At 45.8% G+C, this 13,214-nt stretch overlaps 1 protein-coding gene across 1 annotated transcript; it reads right to left on the bottom strand.

The window, feature by feature from the left end:
- Nucleotides 1-1,654: 1,654 nt before the first annotated feature.
- On the bottom strand, nt 1,655-11,098 carry GNG13 (G protein subunit gamma 13). The gene is made up of 4 exons (XM_077274412.1): nt 10,305-11,098; nt 4,850-5,084; nt 4,625-4,761; nt 1,655-2,349 (listed from the first exon to the last, which is right to left on the bottom strand). Exons 3-4 carry the CDS (start codon nt 4,720-4,722, stop codon nt 2,244-2,246), a joined length of 204 nt encoding a protein of 67 aa, XP_077130527.1. The 5' UTR covers nt 4,723-4,761; nt 4,850-5,084; nt 10,305-11,098; the 3' UTR covers nt 1,655-2,243.
- Between the last annotated feature and the right edge of the window lie 2,116 nt (nt 11,099-13,214).

The raw sequence follows: 13,214 nt of genomic DNA, 5'->3' as shown, positions 1-13,214 counted from the left end.
ACATAGGGGCAGTATTATAGTAGTTATATTCTTGTACATAGGGGCAGTATTATAGTAGTTATATTCTTGTACATAGGGGCAGTATTATAGTAGTTATATTCTTGTACATAGGAGCAGTATTCTAATAGTTATATTCTTGTACATGGGGGCAGTATTATAATAGTTATATTCTTGTACATGGGGGCAGTATTATAGTAGTTATATTCTTGTACATAGGGGCAGTATTCTAATAGTTATATTCTTGTACATAGGGGCAGTATTATAGTAGTTATATTCTTGTACATAGGGGCAGTATTATAGTAGTTATATTCTTGTACATAGGGGCAGTATTATAGTAGTTATATTCTTGTACATAGGGGGCAGTATTATAGTAGTTATATTCGTGTACATAGGAGCAGTATTATAGTAGTTATATTCTTGTACATAGGAGCAGTATTATAGTAGTTATATTCGTGTACATAGGGGCAGTATTATAGTAGTTATATTCGTGTACATAGGGGCAGTATTATAATAGTTATATTCTTGTACATGGGGGCAGTATTATAGTAGTTATATTCGTGTACATAGGAGCAGTATTATAGTAGTTATATTCTTGTACATAGGGGCAGTATTATAGTAGTTATATTCGTGTACATAGGGGCAGTATTATAATAGTTATATTCTTGTACATGGGGGCAGTATTATAGTAGTTATATTCTTGTACATAGGGGGCAGTATTATAGTAGTTATATTCTTGTACATAGGGGGCAGTATTATAGTAGTTATATTCTTGTACATAGGGGCAGTATTATAGGAGTTATATTCTTGTACATAGGGGCAGTATTATAGTAGCTATATTCTTGTACATAGGGGCAGTATTATAGTAGTTATATTCTTGTACATAGGGGGCAGTATTATAGTAGTTATATTCTTGTACATAGGAGCAGTATTATAGTAGTTATATTCTTGTACATAGGGAGCAGTATTATAGTAGTTATATTCTTGTACATACGGTAGAACCAGAACACATGAGCTGCGCGCACAGTGAACAAGCCAGTAAAGACATGTTCACACCACCAAGAGACTTGAAAACACAAAAAAAATAAAAATAAAAATGTTTTCTTGTACATACGGGCAGTATTATAGTAGTTATATTCTTGTACATAGGGGCAGTATTATAGTAGTTATATTCTTGTACATGGTGCAGTATTATAGTAGTTATATTCTTGTACATAGGGGCAGTATTATAGTAGTTATATTCTTGTACATAGGAGCAGTATTATAGTAGTTATATTCTTGTACATAGGGGCAGTATTATAGTAGTTATATTCTTGTACATAGGAGCAGTATTATAGTAGTTATATTCTTATACATAGGAGCAGTATTATAGTAGTTATATTCTTATACATAGGAGCAGTATTATAGTAGTTATATTCTTGTACATAGGAGGCAGTATTATAGTAGTTATATTCTTGTACATAGGGGCGGTATTATAGTAGTTATATTCTTGTACGTAGGGGTGGTATTATAGTAGTTATATTCTTGTACATAGGGGCAGTATTATAGTAGTTATATTCTTATACATAGGGGCAGTATTATATTTTAGTCTTAGTATCCAATGTTTCCCACTGATGATATCACATTTGGGGGAGGTAAATGACTGCAGTGACAGTGATGGATAAAAATGCACCAAGTTTTTATTAGATATGAATTTTCTATTCAATTTTATAATAATCTTTGCATTTAATTCTTTGGACAGAAAAATACAAAGGGGTTGGGGGTCTGCAGGGTCTCCCCTTATTTTCTATAAATTAATTACATCAACCTGGAAAGCATAGACAGTTTACATAGTGCATATTCTGGAAGGTACAGTCGGGGGCGCTGTTGGGCACAGCGGCACCAGGGCCTGAAGCCTCTCATGCTACTTTTGCAGTGCAGGTCGCGCCCGTTTATTGCCGTGTGACGCAGCGCACACATAGCAGAACCTCTCATCGCAGAGCAGTTTGCTAAACTAAAGCAAAGGCATTCTCCCGCATTTACCAACCGTGTAAACCTAAAGGTAAAGTATAATGGGTCCTCGTCTTCACCCCTCTAGCTACTGGTCATGGAGAAATGTAGGAATCTGGGTACACGGGTGCCTAGGAGCCCACTGTGGAATAATGCAGCGCAGTCGTCAGCTTCCTATCTGCACCCGATAATCAGTATTGGTTACATTCAGAGTAAATGAGAAGATCGGGTGGGGGGCAGTGTCGGGGGTCGGAGCCTCACAGGATGCTGCACTTTCCTCTCTCCACCCACGGGTTGTTCTTCATCAGCTCGGGGTTCAGGAACGGGTCATTGGGCACCCCCTCTTCTATCCACTTCAGTAACCTAAAATAAAAGGAGTGGGCGACAAGTTACTACAAGTCTCCAGACTTCATACTCCAGACAGCGGCCAGCGTGAAGAAGCAAAGCTGCAGTGCAAAGAATGGGGGAGGCACAGAGCGGCAGGTGAGATCAGAAGTAACTTTTGACTTAAAGCCAGCAAGTACTGATGGAGCTAAGTCTCTGTCCACCCCTCCCACGTGATGATGGAGCTCTTTTACCCCCTGGGTGACGGTGAACTATGTAGGTCTCTGCCCACCCCACCTCCTGGGTGACAATGGAGCTACCGCGGGTGATGAACACAGATACGGTTTTGCACCCACTGCCTGTAACCACGTTGCTGGAGCTCTTTTTTCCCTTTCAGGTGGTAATGGAGCCATGTCTCTGCTTTCCAGGTGGTGATTGAACTATGTCATCGCCTTCGCCTCTCTCCAGGTGATGATGGAGCTTTGTTTTTCCCTCATACTTGATGTGATGGAGCTTTGTGCATTTTGATACTAAGGTGTTGATGACAAAAACTTACATCGCCACCTGGTGGTCAGAGATGCTCCTAGGTAAATGAGCGAGTTCTACCTTTAATTGCGGCAGCTGGGGATATAGTATATACAGGAGCCGTACTGGTGTCTCCATGTCCACACCATTATCACTCCTTACTGGACACAGTACATTAACCATTACACGGCCAGGCTCTGACCGGCCGCCTGTAATGGATGAAGCTGTGGCTGTGCTTTCCCTTATTGAGCTGCTGTTCGGCTTTTCATTAGTAACGAGCGGAGTTTTAATTATGGCTCTTTAAAGTCTAATTAGGAAATCGGCTGTAAAGTGTCTTAATCACTAGCACGGTGAGCGGAGTGTTCACCCCATGACACCGGAGCAAGGTGCTCCGTAACCTACATCATTATAAGGAGAATAGTGGCCACCTCTTTCCCCTCTAAGAATTGATGTTCATTTATTGCTTTTTGTGGGGACCCTGCACCTTTTACTCCGCACCGTCCCCGGAACATCGCACACTATATGATTTCAATTCCCTCCTTACATACTCTGCTGCTTTCTCAGTGTCTGTTCCTTAAAGGGCACCTGTCACCCCGTTTTTTCAGTATGAGATAAAAATACTGTTAAATAGGGCCTGAGCTGTGCATTGCAACAGTGTATTTTGTGGACCCCGATTCCCCACCTATGCTGCCAAAATACGTTACCAAAGTAGCCGTTTTCGCCTGTCAATCAGGCTGGTCTGGTCAAAAGGGCGTGGTGTCTTCCCCAGATCTTGCTTAGTTTTCCGTTGGTGGCGTAGTGGTGTGCGCATGCCCAAGGTCCCGAATCCACTGCACAGGGGAGTTAAAAGAGCGCGATGTGCACTATTTCATTGGTGATCGGTGGGGGCGGCCATCTCCCTTTGGCCGCGCGTGCGCAGAAGCGGCGCTCTGCTGGCCGCGGCTTCAGGAAAATGGCCGCGGGATGCCGCGCGTGCGCAGATGGAGATCGCGGCGGCCATTTTCCTGAAGCAGAGATGCGAACTCTGCTTCAGGAAAATGGCCGCCGCGATCTCCATCTGCGCACGCGCGGCCAAAGGAAGATGGCCGCCCCCACCGATCACCAATGAAATAGTGCACATCACGCTCTTTTAACTCCCCTGTGCAGTGGATTCGGGACCTTGGGCATGCGCAAACCACTACGCCACCAACGGAAAACTAAGCAAGATCTGGGGGAAGACACCACGCCCTTTTGACCAGACCAGCCTAATTGACAGGCAAAAACGGCTACTTTGATAACGTATTTTGGCAGCATAGGTGGGGAATCGGGGTCCACAAAATACACTGTTGTAATGCACAGCTCAGGCCCTATTTAACAGTATTTTTATCTCATACTGAAAAAACGAGGTGACAGGTGCCCTTTAATATTGAACATTTCTACACTTCCCTTCCAGTAGATGAATACAAACTATCCTTAAATCCTCTGTGCTGCGTCCCTCTACCGTACAACTTATGTACATGTGATCTCATGAAATCCTCTGTGCCACGTCTCTCTACCGTACAACTTATGTAGATGTGATCTCATGAAATCCTCTGTGCCACGTCTCTCTACCGTACAACTTATGTAGATGTGATCTCATAATAATCTTTATATAGCGCCAACATATTCCATAACGCTTTACAGTTTAACAGCTGTTCATGAGAACAGAATGTTCTCATGAAATCCTATGTGCCGCGTCCCTCTATCGTACAACTTATGTACAGGTGATCTCATGCAATCCCCTGTGGGCGTCTGCGCCTCCTGTACTCACTCAGGTATGGACTTGGAAGACATCTCTCTCTTGTAGGCCAGCTGGTACTTCAGACTCTCCACCTCCTTCTTCATCTGGGGCACGTCCATCTCATCCATGGCTGCTGCTGTTCAGTGGAAGACCCCGCAGAGAATGTGCTGTAAGATTACACACAGGTTATACCCCTCTGTACAGTCCTGCCCCCCGGGGTACGTCCCGTAGCTCCGTCGGGGTGTCCGCTCTTACCTGCCGCTGCTGCCGGACACCAGACTTCGGGGATGCTGTCACCTCTTATCTCCAGCCGTTTATCTCCTGCTTTGCATCTACGACCGGGCAGAAGTCAAATGAAGCTTGGAGGGGATTTGTATGAGATTTGAATGTTCCAGGAGGCGGGAGGAGAGGAAGGGCGGCTACACGGGCGGACGAGGGCGGCCCTATATGGCATTTAGGGCAGGTGCAGCACTAGGGCCCCTGCGAGCGCCTGGGGGAAGAAAGGACTGGATGAGAACAGACGTGCAGTAGTGTCATCCTCCATACATAGAGCACTACAACCCCCAACGTGCCCGCAATACAATCCTTCCATCCTCTATACCCAGAGGACTACAACCACCAACGTGCCCGCAATACAATCCTACCATCTATATACAGAGGACTACAACCCCCATTGTGCCCGTAATACAATCCTGCCATCCTCCATACACAGAGCACTACAACCCCCAACGTGCCCACAATACAATCCTATCCTCCATGCACAGCACTACAACCCCCAGCGTGCCCATGATCCGGTGTGTGATAGTGAGGGTTGTAGTTCCCACTCGTTATCCTCGCACTGTGGATTAAACACAAATCTGAGACTCCAGGAACAATATCTGACAAAGCTGGAGCAGATGGGGGTTGTGTCCTGCCATATTTTCACACAAACACAGATCAGGATCTTTTTATTTTGGGAGTGGGAGGGACGCGGGGTCGGGTACATGAAGGATTAATATTTTCTGCCGGGTGTAAACATTGTATGAGATTTCTGAGCGCCGAGACCCCCAGTCCTGAGTCCCAGACCCCCGATGTGATCGGTTGGTCATCGAATAGAGAGCTTGCACCAGGATAAGACCGTGCAGATATTGCGTGGTCCGTAACCATGGAGACACATAGGTCTTCATAAGAGCTGTGTACACAAAACAGTATTTTTTTATTTTTAACGTTTCTTCACTGCCGGAGGCAGATTATTACAGATCCAGATCTCCCGCTTCCCTTGGAGATAACATTTCCCAAATTTTCACTGCAAAACTCAGGGCATTCAAGTCCTGTGCCCAGAACCTAGCAGGAACCCAAATTGGGCAGAAACACCCCCAGTATGACAACTCATGGAAATATTTTTGCTAATTTCCACCCCATTTACGATGTGGTTGGAAGGACTATACGGACTAAATCAGGACCGTAGAGGGGTATGGGATGTATCAGACCTGGCAAACTGTGTCCAGGGACAGCCAGAGAAACATTGGAGTACAGCTATGGGGCTGGTGAGTCGGGGGTGGTCTGGTGCTGTGATCCCCGGCCCTGTGTCTTGATTTCAGAGAGCAGATATAGTTGAATATAACGGTGGAGGAGTGAGCCATCTGCTCCCTCTACCACCATTCAGTCTTGGCCCAGCAGGCGTCATGTCCTCACTAGGTGTGCTTCCCGCAGCCTCAGTCCTCGGTGTACTATCCGCATCCTCAGTCCTCACTCGGTGTGCTATCCGCAGCTTCAGTCCTCACTAGGTGTGCTGCCCGCAGCCTCAGTCCTCACTCGGTGTGCTGCCCGCAGCCTCAGTCCTCACTCGGTGTGCTGCCCGCAGCCTCAGTCCTCACTCGGTGTGCTGCCCGCAGCCTCAGTCCTCACTAGGTGTGCTGCCCGCAGCCTCAGTCCTCACTAGGTGTGCTGCCCGCAGCCTCAGTCCTCACTAGGTGTGCTGCCCGCAGCCTCAGTCCTCACTCGGTGTGCTGCCCGCAGCCTCAGTCCTCACTAGGTGTGCTGCCCGCAGCCTCAGTCCTCACTCGGTGTGCTGCCCGCAGCCTCAGTCCACATACTGCACATTGGTGCTACACGGCGAACCTGTGGTGGGAAACGAAGGTCATCATACTCTGGGAATGTAGTAGGGGGCATCATACTGTGTGAGGTCCATGAGGGGGTATTATACTGTGTGGGGGCCATTATATTTTATGGTGGACTGTGGTTACCAGCATACTGTGTGGGGTGATTATACTGTATGAGGCGCTGTGGTTCCGTCATAATGCATAATGTGTGAGACCTATCATAGGGAATAGGAGGCTGTGGGAGCCATCATACTGTATGGAGAGCTGCAGGGGCATCATACTGTATGGAGAGCTGCAGGGCCATCATACTGTATGGAGAGCTGGGGGCCATCATACTGTATGGAGAGCTGGGGGCCATCATACTGTATGGAGAGCTGGGGGCCATCATACTGTATGGAGAGCTGGGGGCCATCATACTGTATGGAGAGCTGGGGGCCATCATACTGTATGGAGAGCTGAGGGGCCATCATACTGTATGGAGAGCTGCAGGGCCATCATACTGTATGGAGAGCTGGGGGGCATCATACTGTATGGAGAGCTGGGGGGCCATCATACTGTATGGAGAGCTGGGGGGCATCATACTGTATGGAGAGCTGGGGGGCATCATACTGTATGGAGAGCTGGGGGGCATCATACTGTATGGAGAGCTGAGGGGCCATCATACTGTATGGAGAGCTGGGGGCCATCATACTGTATGGAGAGCTGGGGGCCATCATACTGTATGGAGAGCTGGGGGCCATCATACTGTATGGAGAGCTGGGGGCCATCATACTGTATGGAGAGCTGGGGGCCATCATACTGTATGGAGAGCTGAGGGGCCATCATACTGTATGGAGAGCTGCAGGGCCATCATACTGTATGGAGAGCTGGGGGGCATCATACTGTATGGAGAGCTGGGGGGCCATCATACTGTATGGAGAGCTGGGGGGCATCATACTGTATGGAGAGCTGGGGGGCATCATACTGTATGGAGAGCTGGGGGGCATCATACTGTATGGAGAGCTGAGGGGCCATCATACTGTATGGAGAGCTGGGGGCCATCATACTGTATGGAGAGATAAAGGGCCATCATACTGGGCGGAGAGCTGCGGGGGCATAACACTGTATGGAGAGCTGTGGGGGCCACCATTCTTAGTATAAGAAAAACATGGTGAGACAGCGATGAAGAGGAGAACGTGAAACAATGGGGAACGCTGGTCCTGTAATGGATATGGATGGGCCCTCTGTTACTGAGCTCCAGATGATTGATGCTGAGGAGGCAACAGAAGGGGGGAGCCTGACAGTCATTCAGGAGTCTGGGGGGTCTCTGCGGTGATATATAGTCTGGGCCTCGTCCATCTCCTCGGTTTACTGACTGCATCCAGCCGCTAATGCATCCCATGAAACCAATGCAAATTCTGCTGCCAGTCTCCATCTGTCGCCCTCCGCCGCCCCCTCCCCCGGTGCGGTCCCCCATGTATTTGTATACTGGATGTAGACGTTGTCCCTGCACTGCTCCTACAAACCCACAGTATTGACACAGGGCTGCCGCTATTAACTCTGTCACTACCACAGCAATCAAACCTCACACTTAAAGGGACGGTCCAGAATTTTCTATTAAAAGGTCTGAAATGCATTGAAGCATGAGTGTTACTTACGTAGAAACACCTGAACTAATCCTCTGATCCCGTGACCCACGGCATCCAATCACTGACCTTGCTAGTCACATGTCACCATGCAGTCATTACCCAAGGCAGAGATTGGCTGCACAAGTCACATGACCCGTCTCGGTGTGGATTGGGGGAAGCCGCCGTGCGGCAGTGATCGTCGGGGCGCGCGCACTCATAACTTGGCACATTTTACTCCCAGCGAGTATAAAATATTAAATTTCCCCCAAAGTCTATTAGAGAATCGCAGAACTTTTCATTATAAATGGATTAAACCTCGTTCCTATAAATCTTTAATTACCCACAAAGCAAAAAGGAAAAAAAAAAAAACTCCTCCTAAGAAAACGACTCGTCGGGAAGACGTTCAGCGACTCGAGCGGAGATTATTGAGCAGAATCCGTCATTATGGAGGATGATCACCTAATAGCACCAATAACACAGCCCGGGAGGCGACGGATGACCCCCGGAGGTGCAGGACGACTTACCACCAACACGGGAGGGGAGGAGGGAGCTGGAGCTGCAGGTCTTACGCCCATCACTCAGCATTTCTGCCCCCCAGTGGCCGATACAAGTGGAACGTGGTGTGAATCGTGGTCGGGTTGGAGGTTGTGCCCGTGGATATATTCTAGCACTGAGGACAAACCCTCCGTCTTCACCCGTACGGGCCCTGTACACACCCATAGGACTCCATTCACCCATTGAAGGCCATACAGAGCCCCTTGGGCCCCCGGCCTTTGACCTGGGGAGTACATATCCAACATATACCATAGACATAGAGGGGTGGGGGGTCACTTAATGTGAGGCCTAACTGGTCTGAATTGTGGCCTGTGACCAGCAGAGCTTACACTCCACAGCGAGATTACGGAGGGACCCTACCCCCTAAGCCCACCCTACCCGATGCCCACGCCTGTCAGGACACGTCTCAGGACGATTCCATCACGTTTCCACCCCGAGACGACGGACAATGTGATCATCTCACCAAATCTTGGGGGGAAATGGTGCACTGCATCAGTCCGGAACTCTACGGCCGCCGATTTATTAGACTGGCGGAGGGTCCCGGATAGAGGAGGAGGAGGGAAGGTTGGGGGAGAACTCCGCCAAAGACGAATCTGCTCGGTGCCCAAAAAAAAACCTTACAGATGTAGCAGAGCTGATCCAGTTGTGGGAAGACAATGCAGTAGGTTTTGCCTGCAGTCCTATGTAAAAATCATCGAATGATGATCTCCCCTGTATATACAAGTTGAGAACAGCTGTGATAATGACCCGTTCAATATGTGACAGTGACGGTATATCGATCTCATAGGAACAAACTGACCTCAAATTGGCATTTGGAACCTGGATCCCCCCAGAAGTAAATCTAAAGCCCCCGGGCATAGATTACAGGAACGGTCAGAAAACATCTAGAATAGGACTTGATTTCCCGTCCGATCTCTTGGACCATCGGCCGCTACTTCGCCAAGATCCCAATGGGTGCAGGTGCTATAGTATGGGGTCTCCCCCAATCTGTGCTTTTACATAGGACTGCAGGCAGGAGACAGGAGAATAAAATGACACTTTCATCTCTGCTGCATCTGCCTACGGCTGAATACAGGCGACATCCACAACTTAGTCCACGACAGCGATAATAGACACCCCCCCCCCCCCCCCCCAACACCCTACAGAATAATGGGGCAGGGCCCGCCGTTAACCCACTAAGTGCTGCACCCCCGCCGTTAACCCACTAAGTGCCGCACCCCCCGCTGTTAACCCACTAAGTGCTGGACCCCCATCGTTAACCCACTAAGTGCTGCACCCCCGCCGTTAACCCACTAAGTGCCGCACCCCCCGCTGTTAACCCACTAAGTGCTGAACCCCCATCGTTAACCCACTAAGTGCTGCACCCCCATCGTTAACCCACTAAGTGCTGCACCCCCCGTCGTTAACCCACTAAGTGCTGCACACCGTCACATGTAAATATTCCAAAATAGCAAAGAGGCTCCTTACCTGATCCTGCAGAAACGTCTGGAAGATGCAGCAGAATCCAGGACGGAGCAGGGAAGCGCCGTCTCCCCCCGGATCCTGGCAGGGGCCTTTATAAAGGATGAATCCTGCTAAATCTGCCCAGAATGTAATCTGTTAATGTAGCAGCAATCCAGCCGCAGCGGAGGGAGGATTAATACCAGTGATGGCCTTTTATTTCTGGGGATGGTTTGGGAGCGGCTCCAGCAGGAAGGTTTTGTGGAGAGAAGGCGCCGGGATCTGCCGTCTCCTCATCACTTACTACACTCTGCATCAAGTAGCAGAGAAAAAAAAAAATCAGGGTTGGCCTCAGACGGACTCATTAGTCACCCGATGTATTTGTACCATTTTATTGCTGGCGGATGCTAATGACATCCAATGTGCGGCTGCCATAGATACCTGTCCGGGGGATACTGCCTTTAATTGCTTCCCTAAGGAAAAGCAGAGGATGGCCGAGTCTTGTGTGTTTAGGAGGAGACAGTTGTCACCCGGAGACGACAAAGAAGCCGCGGTGTAAAGATGAGCGACACGGCGAGAGGAAATCCTCAGCCATTATCAGGAAGCAAAAGCCTGGTGAGCGGAGCACATAGCGGCCAAAATCTGCGCCAAATTTATTACCGGTGACATTTTTGATGGCTGCACAGAAATCGCCTTCTGCTAAATGAGAATAGTCGTCATACGCCGCTTATATAAAGTGGGAGAAGAGACCGCAAACACCGCCACCAACTACTATAATACTGCCCCTATGTACAAGAATATAACTACTATAATACCGCCCTTATGTACAAGAATATAACTACTATAATACTGCCCCTATGTACAGGAATATAACTACTATAATACTGCCCCTATGTACAAGACTATAACTACTATAATACCGCTCCTATGTACAAGAATATAACTACTATAATACCGCTCCTATGTACAAGAATATAACTACTATAATACTGCCCCATGTACAAGAATATAACTACTATAATACTGCCCTTATGTACAAGAATATAACTACTACAATACTGCCCTTATGCACAAGAATATAACTACTACAATACTGCCCTTATGTACAAGATTATAACTACTATAATACTGCCCTTATGTACAAGAATACAACTACTAGAATACTGCTCCTATGTACAAGAATATAATTACTATAATACCGCTCCTATGTACAGGAATATAACTACTATAATACCACCCCTATGTACAAGAATATAACTACTATAATACTGCTCCTATGTACAAGAATATAATTACTATAATACCGCTCCTATGTACAGGAATATAACTACTATAATACCACCCCTATGTACAAGAATATAACTACTATAATACCGCCCCCTATGTACAAGAATATAACTACTATAATACTGCCCCATGTACAAGAATATAACTACTATAATACTGCCCCATGTACAAGAATATAACTACTATAATACTGCCCTTATGTACAAGAATATAACTACTATAATACTGCCCCATGTACAAGAATATAACTACTATAATACTGCCCTTATGTACAAGAATATAACTACTACAATACTGCCCTTATGCACAAGAATATAACTACTACAATACTGCCCTTATGTACAAGATTATAACTACTATAATACTGCCCCCTATGTACAAGAATATAACTACTATAATACCACCCCTATGTACAAGAATACAACTACTATAATACTGCTCCTATGTACAAGAATATAATTACTATAATACCGCTCCTATGTACAGGAATATAACTACTATAATACCACCCCTATGTACAAGAATATAACTACTATAATACCGCCCCCTATGTACAAGAATATAACTACTATAATATTGCCCCTATGTACAAGAATATAACTATAATACTGCCCCTATGTACAAGAATATAACTACTATAATACCGCCCCTATGTACAAGAATATAACTACTATAATACTGCCCCTATGTACAAGAATATAACTACTATAATACTGCCCTTATGTACAAGAATACAACTACTATAATACTGCTCCTATGTACAAGAATATAATTACTATAATACCGCTCCTATGTACAGGAATATAACTACTATAATACCACCCCTATGTACAAGAATATAACTACTATAATACCGCCCCCTATGTACAAGAATATAACTACTATAATATTGCCCCTATGTACAAGAATATAACTATAATACTGCCCCTATGTACAAGAATATAACTACTATAATACTGCCCCTATGTACAAGAATATAACTACTATAATACCGCCCCTATGTACAAGAATATAACTACTATAATACTGCCCCTATGTACAAGAATATAACTACTATAATACTGCCCCTATGTACAAGAATATAACTTCTATAATACTGCTCCTATGTACAAGAATATAACTACTATAATACTGCCCCTATGTACAAGAATATAACTACTATAATACTGCTCCCTATGTACAAGAATATAACTACTATAATACTGCTCCTACAGTATGTACAAGAATATAACTACTATAATACTGCTCCTATGTACAAGAATATAACTACTATAATACTGCTCCTATGTACAAGAATATAACTACTACTATACTGCCCCCTATGTACAAGAATATAACTACTATAATACTGCCCCTATGTACAAGAATATAACTACTATAATACTGCCCCTATGTACAAGAATATAACTACTATAATACTGCCTCCTATGTACAAGAATATAACTACTATAATACTGCTCCTATGTACAAGAATATAACTACTATAATACTGCCCCTATGTACAAGAATATAACTACTATAATACTGCCTCCTATGTACAAGAATATAACTACTATAATACTGCTCCTATGTACAGGAATATAACTACTATAATACTGCTCCTATGTACAGGAATATAACTACTATAATACCGCCTACCCTGTATAGGAA

The sequence above is a fragment of the Ranitomeya variabilis genome, chromosome 7, assembly GCF_051348905.1.
Source record: "Ranitomeya variabilis isolate aRanVar5 chromosome 7, aRanVar5.hap1, whole genome shotgun sequence".
Taxonomy (NCBI): domain Eukaryota; kingdom Metazoa; phylum Chordata; class Amphibia; order Anura; family Dendrobatidae; genus Ranitomeya; species Ranitomeya variabilis.
The sequence above is the reverse complement of the archived record's forward strand: the minus strand, read 5'-3'. Positions and strand labels throughout refer to the sequence as shown.

Coding starts and splice junctions, on each gene's coding strand:
- GNG13 (XM_077274412.1), bottom strand. CDS start 4,722: ATGGATGAGATGGACGTGCCCCAGATGAAGAAGGAGGTGGAGAGTCTG. Junction 2,350..4,624: donor TCTTCCAAGTCCATACCTGA/GTGAGTACAGGA, acceptor CTTTTATTTTAG/GTTACTGAAGTGGATAGAAG.